Genomic DNA, 15,802 nt, shown 5'->3' on the forward strand with positions numbered 1-15,802 from the left:
AGGTAGTTTGTGACGTCAGAAACACCAGCGATTTCATACCGTGTTTTTGAGACTGTCTTTGATTCACTGCAGTTTTAAGGAGAAAATACTCAGCAATGCTGTCGACTTATGAACTTACACATGAGTTTGTCTTAAAGCAGATTAAAAACACCACATAGACACATAAACAACATTAAAAACTTGATTTTTAGCACAGGGGGACAAAGCAAACTTATAGCAACACCCTGATATTGCAGCGGTAACTTACTTTTTTTTTTGTTTGTTTTTTTTGTCAGAAAATCTGAATGTCGAGTATAGAAGAATATATTCCCAAAATGAGTTTCTCAGTCTTCAGAAGGCTGATGATAAACTGATCCAGGGTCATTTTGTGCGCACTTAATAATGTTGGGTTAAAAATAACCCAACGAGTAACCCAACTATGGGTTGGTATAGCACCTTCCCAACTGTGGGTTATTTTAAACCAGTGCATTGGGTTAAAAGCCAGTTGGGTTAAAAGTAACCCGACAGTTAACTATTTATTTTTATTCATGACATTTTAATAAATGAAATACACTTATTTGTATATTAAACAATAAACATGTCTTAACAAATATATATATTTAAATTACAAACTAAATATTGGGGAGACTAGAATTTAATGTAGGTAGTGTACTTAAAATTCAAAATACATAAGTGTACATACAGCATATGTATTTAACCCAATAGCTGGCTTATTACTAGTAATTACCCAACGATTTTAAAAATGACCCAACATAGTGTCCCAATATGTCTAACCCAACGTTTGGGTTAAAAAGATAACCCAACCACTTTTTATTTCTTTTTTTTTTCGGTGTACACATCTATCATGCGCTTGCAGAGGAGAAAGGAAGCAAGGCCGGTGTTTTCAGCAGGATCGTAATGAGGACGCAGAGACGGGGAGCCGCTCTTACCAGAGGCGCATTAATATATGTAATCTGTTATGCAGCCCAATGTGACAAGACAAGGACGTGTAGTGCTCTAATTAAAGTGACCTTTTCCCACAACTCCTCGAAGCACAGGTCGTCTCTCATTAATGCCTGGTCTGGCACTGAGATATAATTCACTACACATCCAGAAAAAGGCAGATTCTCCCCCCGTTGTCTCTGTGGTGTATTGAGTCGTGTATGAAAGACCGCAACAGTGACCGCACACTTTTTCCAATTCATTTCTTCCATAAATAAACATTTGATTTGAAGCAAAAAGCTATTTAAAAATCAGACAGAAAGATACATCACTGTAAAGTCTTTTCATAGGAAGGTCCGGGTTTTAAGGTTTAATTCATTACAGATATCACTGAAAATGCAGATTCCCACGTCTTTGCACGTTCGCTTTGTAAAACACTAGATCTGTACTTCCGCCTACGTCACGCGTGACTTTTCAAGTGATTACGTAATGTGTGGCGCATCACAGCTGGTGCAAGACGAGCATTTGTGGTTAAAACGTATATAAATGTTTATTTATTTACTAAATGTCCGCTGGTTTGTCTAGATAAGACTCTTATTCCTCAGCTGGGATCGTGTCGAGACTTTGAAGCTGCACTGAAACTCACATTTGGACCTTCAACCCGTTGGACCCCATTGAAGTCCATTATATGGAGAAAAATCCTGTAATGTTTTCCTCAAAAACCTTAATTTCTTTTCCACTGAAGAGAGAAAAAGACATGAACATCTTTGATGACGTGGGGGAGAGTAAATGATCAGGAAATTTTAATTCTTTAAATAGCAAAAAATAAACAGTACAACACAAGTTTGCTTAAGAACATCCATCTTTATTTAGAAATGTAGATGATCTGAATGTAAAATGTAAATGTACATCTTTCCATACAAAAAGGTATAGTTAAAAATAAACAACAATCTTTTAAAATGCAATCTGAGTTCGAACAGCACGCAAGAAAACCTCGGCAGGGTCTCGAAGGCCTGACGCCTGGATGAGCAACCAGCTCTACGGATGGTTGAGAGGCGAGAGATCCTGCAGAACGGTGTCGAGATTAGCAGGAAATCACTTCTTCACGCACTCGTTACAGCACTGCAAACTAATCAACACAATATTCCGCCATGTTTAATGCCTCCCATCTAAAAATGTGCACGGCTGAGTTGCTATATGTGGTCCGAATTGATATTTTTTTGATCAACGAGTGCAAATCCCCCCCCACTAACATGTTCCTTTATCCTCAACACAGCTGAAAAAAACCACACAGTGTGAAAGTCACAAAAGTTTGCATCATAGTCAAGCCGTTATTGCTTACAATGAACACTTTTGTGCTCTAGTTAGTCAGAGAGCGTACAGTACCAGGGCGCGTTTTCCATCCGATGACATTTCAAAATAACAGAGAGAGAGAGAGAGAGAGAGAGAGAGAGAGAGAGAGAGAGAGAGAGAGAGAGAGAGAGAGAGAGAGAGAGAGAGAGAGAGAGAGAGAGAGAGAGAGAGAGAGAGAGAGAGAGAGAGAGAGAGAGAGAGAGAGAGAGAGAGAGAGAGAGAGAGAGAGAGAGAGAGAGAGAGGAAAGCAGGATTGAATGAGGATGGAGATGAAGAGGTTTTACCCTGTCGCTACTGGGATTGTAGGTGTTGTCAAAAGTACCGACTTCGGCACTGATACCGAAATTTTAAAACTGTGACGCTTTGAGCGCTGTTGAGCGGAAGCATAAACACCTCTGACTGGCCGGTATACTCGCACGCTCATCAAATATGTCTGTGATTGGCTACAATGATCAGCGCTTCAAAAACATGTTGTAAACATACATCAGTGACGCTCATCACCGTGCGTTGATCATTGTAGCCAAGCACAGACAACTCCGACGAGCTCATGAACACAACGGCCAATCAGAGGTGTTTGTGATTACGCTCGACAGCGCTCAAAGCGTCTCGTTTTTTAAACTTCAGCAGCGACTCGGTGCCGACGTCGGTACTCCTGACGACACTCTGGGATTGTGTGTTCCTGAAAGTCATCTGTGCTTGGCCTGGGCTCGGCTCTGTAAGCTGTGGAAGTGGGCTTCCCGCAGGACTCGGTTGATGTGCTGGTAGGACAGCGGGTCCTTGGAGGCACTGATGGGACTGATGGGCCCGATGAGGTCCGGTCCACTGTTGCTGCCGGTGGCGGATTGATCCGGACTGCTGATCCAGCTCTCGCTACTGGACGACTGTGAAGAAGAAGAACCACAAGATCAGGTCAGCAAACAACATCCCATCCTTATTAAAGCCACACGTACATCACAGAGATCTTTGGTCCATTTGTCAGGGACTATATCTTCTGGCGTAGGAATATTACCAAAGTCCCTTTAAGACGAGTCATTTCACGCGGCGGCCATCTTATCTCTTTGGATGGGGAAACATAACATAACTCCGAAAATATTCGCCAACTTACGATTAAATCTCTTATTTGAAATCACCAGTGAAATCTGACAACTGTCTCATAAATTTTGTTTCTAAACGCTCGAATCATGACAGAAAACGAAATTTTTTGCGACGACTTTACCAATCAGCGATTGGCTCTTATTGAGGAGGCGGGACTTATTCCGCCATATAGAGAGCCTAAGTCCCTCCCCCTCCGCTTCCGGTTCATGGGACCTTATTTCGGAAAAAATAAGTATGGCAGTCAATGGCGAGAGACAACTTATCTTTTTATTCCGTCTGAACTGTGCCCTGAACTACACATATGATGTTTGTCAATTTAAAAGATAATTATGAAAGTCAAGAAAGTCGCAGTTTGTCAAAACAGAAGAGTAAAGGCCTGTTCACACCGGGACGAATTTCGCGCGCGATATTCGCCGACGTTTAACACCTCGTAACTAAACAAAGGGCGCCAATGTGAGTGTGCACACCGACGCGTAAAAGCGTCATTTTTAAAAAAAACGCCTCGGGTTCGTTTTTTTTGGTTTGACGCGCTGCGTCAAAAACTATCCGACCAATGAGATTGGCGCTTTTGCTCACGTGTCTGGAGCTTCTGAAGTTACAGTAAAACACAACTTGGGGGCGCTCAAACACAAAACGGTCTTGCCGAGCACACATACGTAACGGCGAAGAAGAATAATGCCGAGTAGCGTCTAAACACTGCCGGGAAGAAATAAGACGAGGAAGATGCAAGGCCAGATGAATGTAGAGCTGCTGGTCTCGTTGGTGTCGGAACATAAAGAACTGTGACAAACGCGACAGCGACTACAAACATCTTGATAAAAGAGAACTGTTATGGAGTGGTATTAAGCGCCATCTAATGTCAGGGAATGAATTTGCATGTTCAGTCGGCTCATCGTCAGCGAAAATCGCTTGGGTGTGAACACAAAAAACGCGTTGAAAAACGCTGGCGAATAACACACGCCGATATTCGTCCCGGTGTGTACGGCCCTTAACGTTTAGTTTTATGTGTAAATCGCTCAATGAACTGCATCTCTCGTCTCGCACTACAAGATCCGTTGCTCGTATGTGTGTATTCTGGCTCAAAACACTCGGGCATGACGGTGTAACGTTACGATTATAATGTAAGACTATAGAAAAAATGACAGACGTTAGCTTCAGTAAAGTTAGCTTCATTCATTGAGAGAAAAGGTATGATGTCGCATGTGCGCCTTCGGGGTTTGTAGTCTTTGTAATTACGTATTTTCACAGTCTTATACCTCAGCAGTTTTACATCAAGCTGGGACTTTCTTGACTTTAAAATGTATCTTTTATATTGACAAACATCATATGTGTAAATCAGGGCACAATTCAAACGAGATCAACATATTTGTTGTCTCTCGCCATTGACTACCATACAATATTTTTCCGGAATAAGGTCCCATGGTGGTCGACCGGAAGGGGAGGGGCTTAGGCTCTCTATGGAGCGATGCACTTTTCCCCATTCAAAACCACACGAGTGACGCGTCTTGTGTTATTCTATAGTCTTTTGGTTTATGTTCGGAGTTTCATGTCCCGATGCCATTCCCACACTTTCCTTTATCAACTGTGTTACTATACAAGCCATAGGGAGTTTTTTTAATCTAATATTTAAACATACATTTTGTTTTCCTAAGTTATTTGCCCTGAGGTCCATTTCTGGCTTGGTGGCGCTCACACACACACACACACACACACACACACACACACACACACACACACACACACACACACACACACACACACACACACACACACACTGCAGGGTAGCTGAAACAACTCGCTGTTCAGATCTAAACAGGAGAATGCTAAACAGTTTATGATTGGATCACTTTGCACAGTGCAAATTGTGACAATATTCGCTTATATAATGGTAATTCACCAGCATTGACCGTTTAAAGCTGTAATATTTGCCTGGGAGGGTTAAACTGAGGGTCATGTCGTTAGCATTACGCCCGCTTTAAATCAGAGATAAAGTAGTGCGTAAGATTACATGCATTTCAAATGAATGAATTATTAATTATAGCATTTTCTGTGCTCCTGAACGTCTCTGTGTGTACACAACAATCTCTGATCTCTCTCTCTCTCTGTGTGTGTGTGTTTCAATGAAAACAGCACATTAATACAGAACGGTGATTAAACTGACTGGAACTAGCTGTGCATTAAAAGGTCAGATCAGAATCATGGTATAAAAAATATTTAATATTGCATCCTAAATTTAACTCATCATTAGCTTTTCATCCACTCGTAAAACCCTCTAGTATGACTTATATAAGATCGATACGTCATGGCATGACCTCACTGATGAACTGAGCGATTCCTATATCAGCGTCCACACCGAGGCACAATATCATTGTGTTTATTCTGAGTGTGTGCCGTGATTTTGTCGTCTGCCACTTTAAATGCTTGAGGTCCTCAGAGCAGGACTGATTCTGATTGGCTGTCAATGTTTTATCACTGAAAGTGACTCCAAGGATATGGTTCCTCTGTGCCGTTACTGTTATAGTTGTAGTGGTGTGGACTCTGCTACTCTTTAACATTTAGAGCAATATTCAGTGGAGAAGTCTGTATATTTTAATATTTTCATATCATATGCCGCAGTGTCCGTAAGAGGTTTCAGTTCGTACCTCCGACTCCCATGATTCCCTGCCCGTCTCAGGGCTCTGGAGGGCCGAACTCAGTCTTTTGGCCTGAGGCATCTGAGCTTCTTCATCATCACCTTCAGCGCGCTGACGTTTCCTTCACAACATCAATACAGATGATCAACAACAGCAGCTTCACATTAGTAGATCAACCACAATATATACAGTCAAACTAAAGTGTATTCAGACACCTTCAACATCTCTCACATTATCAGAGTTTATTCGCTGTAGTTTAGACAATGGTACTAAAATATGACTCAGAATCAGTGGATATTTCACTGGTTTTGTCCATCCTTCTGTTAGACTGTCTCTCAGATGAATTATGTTGAATATCTGTCAGCTGTTAAATTTAACTACACAATTAGATAATACCAGTTTAGATCAACCAGTTACCAAGCAATGCTTCATTTTGTTCAGTCTGTGTGTGAAAAGAGCATTAGCAATTAAAGAAAAAACACTTCAGCAAAACATGATCAGCTCAAAGTGTCTGAATCATTTTTAGTCCCAAATTTGTATAAATGTTTCTGGTAGTCACTGTATGAAGAGTTTCTGGGTATAATATGTCACAGTTTACTTTATTTGCTGTCCTCACTTACATAAATGAACTATAGTGTCCTGCACACACTAGTGAAAAATGATATCTGGCGTCTGAATAATTGTATTGATAATTGATAATATGTATGTGTATAATGCTTAATTGCATATGAAGTTTCTTAATTCTGAAATGAATGCTACAATCCAGCATATTCCCTCTCTCTGAGTGTGTGAATCAACATGTATGACCCGGAGAATAAAGAGACACACCTCTGGGATTAACGTTACTACACATGTCGTGTTATTTAGCCGTGATAGTGTGTGTTCTCACCTGTTTTCTGTCAGCATGTCTGTGAATGCCACGATCTCGTCTCTTCGCGTGTGTTATTGATCTCTTGGATCAGCTCTGATCAACAGCCTGCTGTGTCATGCTACACACTCAACACTTCAGCACACCTCTGCTAGCAGCTCAACACACACACACACACGCGCTCAAAGCGGCTCGATGGCGTTCAAATCACTAAATTACATGTAAGAAAACAAGCGAAGGTCGTATTAAACCGTCATAAACGTGTCAGACTCAAACTCATCCGGCTAGTCTTTATCATAGCTGTGTGCTAACTGACACTTTCACTAACTTAGCTGTGAATCCTCGCGGGATATTCGACTGATTTAACGCTCTATTCTTCTTGGAGTCGTACTTTCATGAACGTAGCAGATATAATAAGGTTCTTTGTGAATATAAGCCGGCTATTCGTCTATTTTAAAGAGCCTGCGCGACACAAAAACACCACCACCGCGGATGCTGTTATTTACATGCCACTGCGCATGCGCGAAACTCGAGCCTGTAAAGCACGAGGGCGGTGCGGGATTGGCTGATCGCGTGATGACATCACGCCTTATGTGCGCGAGCGCTTCTCCTATTCAAGAATACATTTGTATTTTATGATTTTATCCATGCAGTTATAACTTATTACGATGTATAAGGGCATTTTCCAAATATTGCGGTCGGGAACATCGCGTGAGGCACGTGATCACATTAACAACAGCTGATGCACTGTTTTCATCGTGACTCCAAACGTGTATTCAAATGTAAACACGAAAATAAACGGATTTTTTTTTAAGAATCTGCTTTATCGGAAGGCTGATTTACTTATTTATTATTTATTTAACACGGAAATTGTGTTACTTCGATTACGTTATACTTTATTTGGAAAATGCGATGCCTGTGAAAAAGTAAAAGATACAAAGGGGAATGTGCTAAACAGTGTTTTCCTAGCAACTGCCTAGTGCGTTTGGAATTTATTAATCCTACTATGTCTATTTAGGCAGAGGCCTGGCTCATGAATATGAATGAGAGCCGACTGACGTTGCTTAGTAACCTTTCTGGGGCGTCCAGTTACGTAACCAAACTAACGGTAATATTCAGGAGTCAGCTGACTCAGGGCCTGCCGTTTAACCAATCAGTTACGCCTAATGGTCTCACGAAACCTCCCCCTAATTAATATTCATGAGAAAATCCTTCCCATAGTAGGAATATGAAATGCTCGTGCCGGAAGTGTGTGTGTTTAGCGCAGCCCCGCCGCCTCCGCAGATGACACACACATACACACAGAGAGGAGGAGGTGACGGGGATTAGAGCTGCGCCTCATCATTAAACCTACATATCAGGAGAAAATGGGAAATACGGACTCGAAGCTGAATTTCAGGAAGGCGGTGATACAGCTGACCACAAAAACACAGGTTTGTGTCGTTGCTGCTGTTATTCGAGGCGGTTATCAGCAGCGCGCGCGCGCGCGTGCGTGTTTGTTTCCAGATGGACCGCGAGACCTCACAGAAAATTATTATAAACATATACAACCTTAATGCTGCATTTATATATTTATATGTGTGTGTAGGGGTGCACTGGTGTTTCATTCAGAATAATGGTGCGTGTGACAGGTGTCATGTGATATGTCAAAATCTGCATTTCTGTCGCTCATTCATATTGAACTTTGTAAAATATTTAATTGTACTGCAAAACTGTATTATAATATTATATATATAAAAAAATCTAACCGATAGACATTTTTTAAAGATAAATCTGCGTTGGGCTTGGGCTAAATTGCATGATAAGTGTGTTTTTTTTTTTTTTTTTTGTCGTTTATATTTTTTTTTTCAGTTTTTAAGCATAAACCTTGCTAAATAAATGAATGCTAAATATTTATTTAATCTATTTTAGATTGTTTATTTTTTATTTTTTTATATAAGTTTTGTTTTATGTTGGGGAAAAATAGATGACGTATGTTAGACCCCGCCCCAATAATGTCGTGACGTCTTAAGTTTTTTAACTGTCAATCATCCAAAGATATTTTAATATTAAGACAAAATACCCCAGGGGAATAGGATGAAATTTTTTTTTTACAAATAGGTATCACCATACTTCCCTAGTTGATTGATTACATTGAGATCGCAAACATGTTTTGTATTACTCTGAAATTATGTTTGAATGTGCAAATAAAGCATTATCTAATTACATAGGCACTAATTTGCATATATTTCCAGAACAGAAATCTGAACGTCCGATGTAACCAGTCTCAAAGGTTTTAAAAAAAGGGGATGTTTTGGAAATAATTCAGAAAAAAAGAAAGAAAAAAAATCACTATGATTTGGAATAAAATGTTGATTAAAATCAGGCAAATTAAGAAATGTTCAATATGACAAACCCCCTCTGAATATTGATAAGAATAAAACTAAAGTTTAGTGAGTGAGTGAAGATTTCTGAAAACTCAATTTGAGAAAACAACCTTTAAAGATATGCACTGTAATGAAAATATACAGAATCAAACCAGGTCAAATGCAATAAAATAAACAGTTAAAAGTGCATTTTGGAAGTTTTTTTTCCATAAATCTGAAAAGCCAAATTGCCCAAAATCTCAAAACTGACCAGTGCATGAAAAAGCAGTGGAAGTAAAACTTTTCTCCACAGGGAAACTGGTTTTTAATAACTTATTAGCCTGTGAGCTTGTTAAGCGATAGTATTTGCTTCTGCTGAAGCTGTCAGCCTGCATTATTACAACTTAGTTTTAAAATAATCGGGTTTAACGGCAGAATTCCTGGTGAAAGACTACATTACCCATGATGCCACACTAAAATCCACCAATCAGAGAGTCAAAACAAGCAACATGCTCCAAAAGATCTTGTTAGCTCCGCCCACTCCCATGAAGCACTGCGAATGACGTAATCGAGTAGATCTTCCTACATTCTCAATATACTTGTGTATGAAATTGAAATATAATGTATTTATGAATGAGTAGGCTAGTTTTATATTCCTTTGTTGTTTTTCTATTTGATTATGGTGTTGGCAAAGCCTCATGGGATTGTAGTTCTTTCCCTCACTAAAGCCGTTTAGTTCATAGTCTTGTGCCTTTGTACTTTTGTCCGATTTTCAAATACTTTTTTGCTTCAGATCAAAGTTTGTAATAACATTAACTCTTTAATGAAGACTTTTTTTCAAATCCCTATGGGAAAAATACTTCTGGAAACTTCCGCATCGTCTGAATTTTAACGATTCCGATTCCAGTTCTGCTGATCGATTCCTATTCTTATTGATTCCGAATTCCGATTCCAATAAGGTAAAAATAAATAAATAAAAAACTTAGATATTGTTTACATTTAGTCTTATTGTAAAACATGTAGGGTAAGTGTACCCATTAAGCCCACCAAAATCTAAGTTTAGGTTTTTTTCATAGATATTGACATAGTATATAAGAAATATAATTTGTTAAAATGCAAGATTAATCTCTCATTTGAAATTATATTAAGTAGTTGATGTACATTTTAGAATATAAAATTAAGATAATTTAGGAATAAAGTCAGAAGTCCGGCATGGGCTTAATTGGTACTTTTGGCACCATTTAAGCCCGCATGTGTTCCAAATAAGCCCACATCATCATTGATTCACAAAATATAAAAAAATTCAATGATTTTAAAGAATTAAAACATCAATATATTTATTCAGTGACAGGGAAGTATTAAAAAAAATCCTTTTGCTAATGTTTGATTAGAGCCCTGGGTGGGAGGGGTTGGTGTTAGTGGCCGGTGGTCTGGAGCCTTAACTCGGCTTGACTGGAGTTGTAGCTGGAGTCAAGCTGGAAGTTTGACCGGGTGTATCTCGGGAGCCAAGCTGAGTTAGGGCTCCATACTCTGGGCTCCTAGTGGGCCCCCCTAACAGTCCCAGGGGCTCAGGACTGTGGGGAATGTAGGGTCCCTCTGGGAGCTCTCCATGTCCTGAATCGCAAGCCTTAACTCAGCTTGACTCCCGAATTATGCCCAGTTATACATAAAGGACTTTAGGACAAAACAGGCTCTATCTCATTTGAATGAATGTGTAATTTGTGTGTAAGTAAGGTTAGCATAAAAGGTTAGTAAGGTAAAAGCACACAAAGACATGTTATCATTAAACACTTTCATAAAATGTATCAAAGTTTGCAATTAGAGGGATTCCTCACTGAAACACATCAGGTGGGCTTAAATGGTTCCACAGTGAGTAATGGTGAAAAAAGACAATGTTTTCCTTTAAAAATGTAAGATATGTTAACAAATACATGCATGGAGCTTAAATATACTGTGGACTAAGTATCATTGTAATTTTCATTGTGCCCACATTGAGAAATGTGAAGTTTTTTTCATTCAAAGTTGGCTTGTGTTGGCTCTAGTTTGCATGCGTTTTGTGGCACTGTACCATTTAAGCCCATCTTAAAAAAAAGTTCATTTCTAAAAATAATCTTCTCTACAAAACAATTTATGATGCATTTATTTGTAAATGAATGTAAAATGAATCACAAAACATTCATTGTTTGCAGTTCACATGCTTAATTCTTTGGCAGTCTATCTTTCTGTAAGGCTAATGGTTTGACCTAGAGTTAAGCTTTGAACGCAAGCTAATAAAACTCATCTTTCAATTTAAAGGAAAATTATATAAAATGATAAAGTACTATTTGTTCATACACAAAAAACAATACATTTATCTCTTATTTGACATAATATCACTGTAGTTACCAAAGAAATGGCTGAAAATTGCTGAAATGTGTTGATTTCTGAAGGGTCCCGAAACACCAAAGCATGCACATGGGTGGGGTTAACTCAACATTGCCAAATGTAATTGGTATGCAATTAAAAATGCCAGGGAAGTAACAAATCACTGGACTGGTTAAAATAATAAGCAACATAAAATATTATTTTCTCTTTTTTTAATTTGACTTCAGAGTTGAAAGTGGGCTTAAAGGGTACATGTGCTTAATGGGTACACTTACCCTAATTGTAGCTGAATATGAACAAAAAGGCTAAAGAACGTTTGTCTGTGGTTTAAAAATACCATAGAAAAACAACTAGCCTAACTAATATACATGTCAAGCATTATTAAAGACAAGTAAACACTCAGTAATTAAAAAAGAACAAATAATCGCCACAAAAGATACAACTGAACAAAGATACGATTGAAATAAACAGTGTTTTAAGATTTTCAGGTGTTCACGTGCAGGAACTGTAATCAAATGTAAAATAACACTGCACTTTATAAATGAAATATACATTACAACTATTGTTACAAAAGTTATTCAGTCAAGAACGAGTGACTTTTCTCTCTGTCTTTTGTTGTTTGATTAGTGTTATTATTAGGGCTGTCAAACGATTAATCGCGATTAATCGCATCCAAAATAAAAGTTTGTTTTTACATAATACATGTGTGTGTACGGTGTATCATTATTTTCTATATATAAATACACACACATGCATATATATATTTAAGAAAATGTGTTATTTATATATAAAATATTTATATATAATATAAATTATATATAATATAAATATATATACACAGTATATACATGCAAATATTTCTTAAATATATACATGCATGTATGTGTATTTATATATAGAAAATAATTATACACCGTACACACTCATGTAGGCTATTATGTAAAAACAAACTTTTATTTTGGATGCGATTAATCGCGATTAATCGTTTGACAGCCCTAGTTATTATAGAGACGGCAGCAGGAATATTAGGCTACTGTCACTTTAAGAGCTGCACGGATCCAATACACTGATACACACGCATGAAAACAAGTCTCTCGCGCTTGAATGCTTTAAAGTAACACTGAAATGCTCACAAAGGAATCGATAAGAGGAATTGAAAATGTCATTTTATAACAAGTATCCGTTTCCTGACCTCAATCGATTTTCGATTCCCAACCCTATCTATTGTATAAAGGAAGGCGACAAATGAAACGTTAGGTTCAAGGAAATGTTCAGTTTAGTCTTTTAATTAGTGTGAGCTCATAAAATGTTGTTTAAAACAGCGTTTCGATGAGAGCGTCACACCGCGAGACGCTGCTGTCGCTACACTTTACTCTCCATAACCTGGCCATGTGAAATGATCAGCTGTCTCCTGTGCTCTGCCAGTGATTGCATCAGTATTTTGAGCTGTTGATCAAATATTGATGTGGTTTCTGCGCTCATTGTTGGGCTCAGCCCAGCTGTTGCTTCAGTCTGTAAGGCTGGAGGCTTACGCTGCTATTCTGAACCAATAATCACAACAAAAGGATGACGTGTATAATTCAAATATTAATCTGACTCCGTTAAAGTTGTTGTTATTCTTTAACCTCTTTCTCTTTTAAGGTAAAGGTTAGAACTGATAGGAAAACAAACGTAGGATTTAACCTGAACATTTAGATAACGAAAGTTAAAATCACTTTAGCTTTAAACATCATCATTCATAAAAGGATAGATTCTCAAAGCCTTTAAAGCAGGCAAAGTTATTTATTAAGTCACATGTGTAAATATACAGACAGTAGAGTGGAACAATATACTGTATAAAATACAAACTGTTGTGCAAACGAGGCCTTTCTCAGTATGAGGTCCAAGATCAACAGTTACCTTTCCTTCTTATACCCTGAGCAAAGCATTGTTGAACATGAGAGGAATGCCGACACCGAAACCAAAAGATGAGGCAAATGTGTGGAGATCGAGAGGGGGAGAAGAACATTAACATATTCTCCTTAATGCATGTTTAAGCAATAGTACCTAGAATAGGATACTTTAAAATCTCTATTAAGTTCACCACCGTTCAGTTTATAAGCTGTCAGATGAGACCAAACATGGCATAATTACATAGTAGAACACACTAGTTAGTAAATAAACAGTATGTAGTTGAAAGCCTTATATTCGTCCTGTGAAGACAGAACCGTCCTGTGCCTGGAGTGTCCCAACAGCCCTCCATCAGCGTGTTGATGATAGTCATTAGCATACTGTGATGATGAAGGCCAGTGTGCCACGTTTAATTCACATGTATACCTTTAAAAGGCTTTTTGAAGTACTAATAAAAAGCAAAAGGTACAGTAAAGAGTTGTGCCCATACTTGCTCAGCCCTACAAGTCTGAAAGGATTTGTATGCATGTTAAAGGGGTGGTATAATGCCCTTTTCACAAGATGTAAAATAATCTCTGATGTCCCCAGAGTGTGTGTGTGAAGTTTTAGCTCAAAATACCCCACAGATATTTTTATAAAAATTGTCACTTTTTGAGGGTGAGCAAAAACACAGTTTTCGTGTGTGTCCCTTTAAATGCAAATGAGCTGCTGCTCCCGGCGCAGGGGGCGGAGCTTCAACAGCTCAGTCCTGAAAATTTCAATAACTTTTAGCCTTTTATGTTCAAACCGAAGCCAGAAAGATGAAGCGACTCAAGAAGAAGTGACAACATTTCTGAATGGTTAGTTGAGGAATTTATGTAGTTTATGTGTAGATATCTTCTAGTCACCGATTAGCATATTCTGTCTTGATAATCTATAAATCGTGTTCAGGGGGCGGGGTTTATGTAAATTTTAGGGTTGGTGATGTCGCTAACCCGGAAGGAGTGTGGTGTAGTCTCTACCAGCCGTTTGTTGTAGTCCTTAAACAGAGATTTCTGTAAAAGCAAATATCTCCCTTTGCTTTGAACTTTGAGCGTTGTAACTTTGCAGATGTTGATTATGCTCAAACAGCAACATTACACACTAACTAAAGTTAGAAAAGTCAAATCATACTCAACCACCCCTTTAAACCGGTGTGTTCCCCCTCCTCAGCCCGTGGAGGCCACAGACGATGCGTTCTGGGATCAGTTCTGGGCGGACAGCGCCACCAGTGTCCAGGACGTGTTCGCGCTGGTGCCGGCCGCTGAGATCAGAGCCGTGCGAGAGGAGTCGCCCTCCAATCTGGCAACACTCTGCTACAAGGTATAGACCACACCTGCTACACTGTGACTTTAAAGGGTTAGCTCACCCAAAAATGAAAATTCTGTCAGTAATTACTCTCCGTCATGTTGTTCCAACCCCGTAAGACTTTCGTTCATCTTCGTTTTCTCATTCAGCAATTTCTATGATAATGCTATCAAAGCATTGCGTTACCAATACGCAAGGTAGCATTTACTGAATTAGCTAGTTAAAGCTAGCCAAGTTTTCACTACTACAAATATTTAAGTTGAGATTACATGATAATTTTAAGTTATCTGTATAAATTTGCTTACTCAAATATTTTAATTTAAGAGCAATTATAATGCATGAGTACAAAATAAAAATCTGCAAGTTATGCTTACTTAAACTTTTAATTTCTTAACTTAAAGTGACACAGTAATTACATCTAACAAGTGTAACGAGGCCACTGTAAAATAAAGTGTGACCGTCATTAGAGATTGTGCCTCATCAATACTAGGCAGAGACTGTGAGAATCTGAAGTTGCTGGTGGGACAGGAAACAGCTTTACTTTCCCCTTCCTGTCTCAATCCTGGCACTTCCTGTTTAAGGCTGCCCATCAGAGAGAGAACATGATTAGAAATCTTCATAGTCTTCAGGCTCACATGCTGGCGGACGAGAGAGAGAGAGAAGTGCTAACTTCTATTGTTCTCCTCAGTCGCTTTGGATAAAAGCGTCTGCTAAATGATTAATTGTAAATGTAAGTGTTATTGTGACACATTATTTGGAAATGATTTAGCTTGTGTGCACATGTACTCTGTTTTAATTTCACAGTGTTTTAAACTTGTGTGAATGTCTAACAAAAGACTTCATGAACAAAACATTTCACAATAAAAGCTTTATATATATGATATGGTTTTGTATACACTGCTTTTTAAAAGTTCAGCATCAGTAATATTTAAAAAATAAAACATTCAATAAATATGATATGCATTATATTGATCAAAAGTGACAGTAAAGACTATATTATAATGCAA

General features: G+C 38.5%; 2 protein-coding genes across 3 annotated transcripts in view; one reads left to right on the forward strand and one right to left on the reverse strand.

Moving 5' to 3' along the window:
• Positions 1-1,765: 1,765 nt before the first annotated feature.
• On the reverse strand, positions 1,766-7,394 carry LOC308686844 (uncharacterized protein). Of its 2 annotated transcripts, XR_014029650.1 has the most exons (4): positions 6,892-7,394; positions 6,012-6,123; positions 2,559-3,155; positions 1,766-1,986 (listed from the first exon to the last, which is right to left on the reverse strand). XR_014029650.1 is itself a non-coding variant. In XM_081358893.1 (3 exons), exons 1-3 carry the CDS (start codon positions 6,906-6,908, stop codon positions 2,961-2,963), a joined length of 324 nt encoding a protein of 107 aa, XP_081215019.1. In that variant the 5' UTR covers positions 6,909-7,390; the 3' UTR covers positions 1,766-2,960. The 2 variants fall into 2 exon arrangements, 1 of the variants encoding a protein (XP_081215019.1); XM_081358893.1 differs by having other exon boundaries at positions 1,766-3,155; positions 6,892-7,390.
• Positions 7,395-8,103: 709 nt separating this feature from the next.
• hid1a (HID1 domain containing a) overlaps positions 8,104-15,802 on the forward strand; it is a 39,778-nt gene continuing 32,079 nt past the window's right edge. The window contains exons 1-2 of the mRNA XM_081361040.1: positions 8,104-8,303; positions 14,661-14,810. Of these exons, the coding sequence (XP_081217166.1) occupies positions 8,238-8,303; positions 14,661-14,810 (216 nt within the window). The 5' untranslated portion in view covers positions 8,104-8,237. The remainder of the gene's footprint in view (positions 8,304-14,660; positions 14,811-15,802) is intronic.

The sequence above is a fragment of the Scardinius erythrophthalmus genome (genome assembly GCF_964197995.2).
Source record: "Scardinius erythrophthalmus genome assembly, chromosome: 1".
In the NCBI taxonomy this organism is placed as follows: Eukaryota; Metazoa; Chordata; class Actinopteri; order Cypriniformes; family Leuciscidae; genus Scardinius; species Scardinius erythrophthalmus.

Coding starts and splice junctions, on each gene's coding strand:
- LOC308686844 (XM_081358893.1), bottom strand. Junction 3,156..6,011: donor GGGAATCATGGGAGTCGGAG/GTACGAACTGAA, acceptor TCTTCTTCACAG/TCGTCCAGTAGCGAGAGCTG.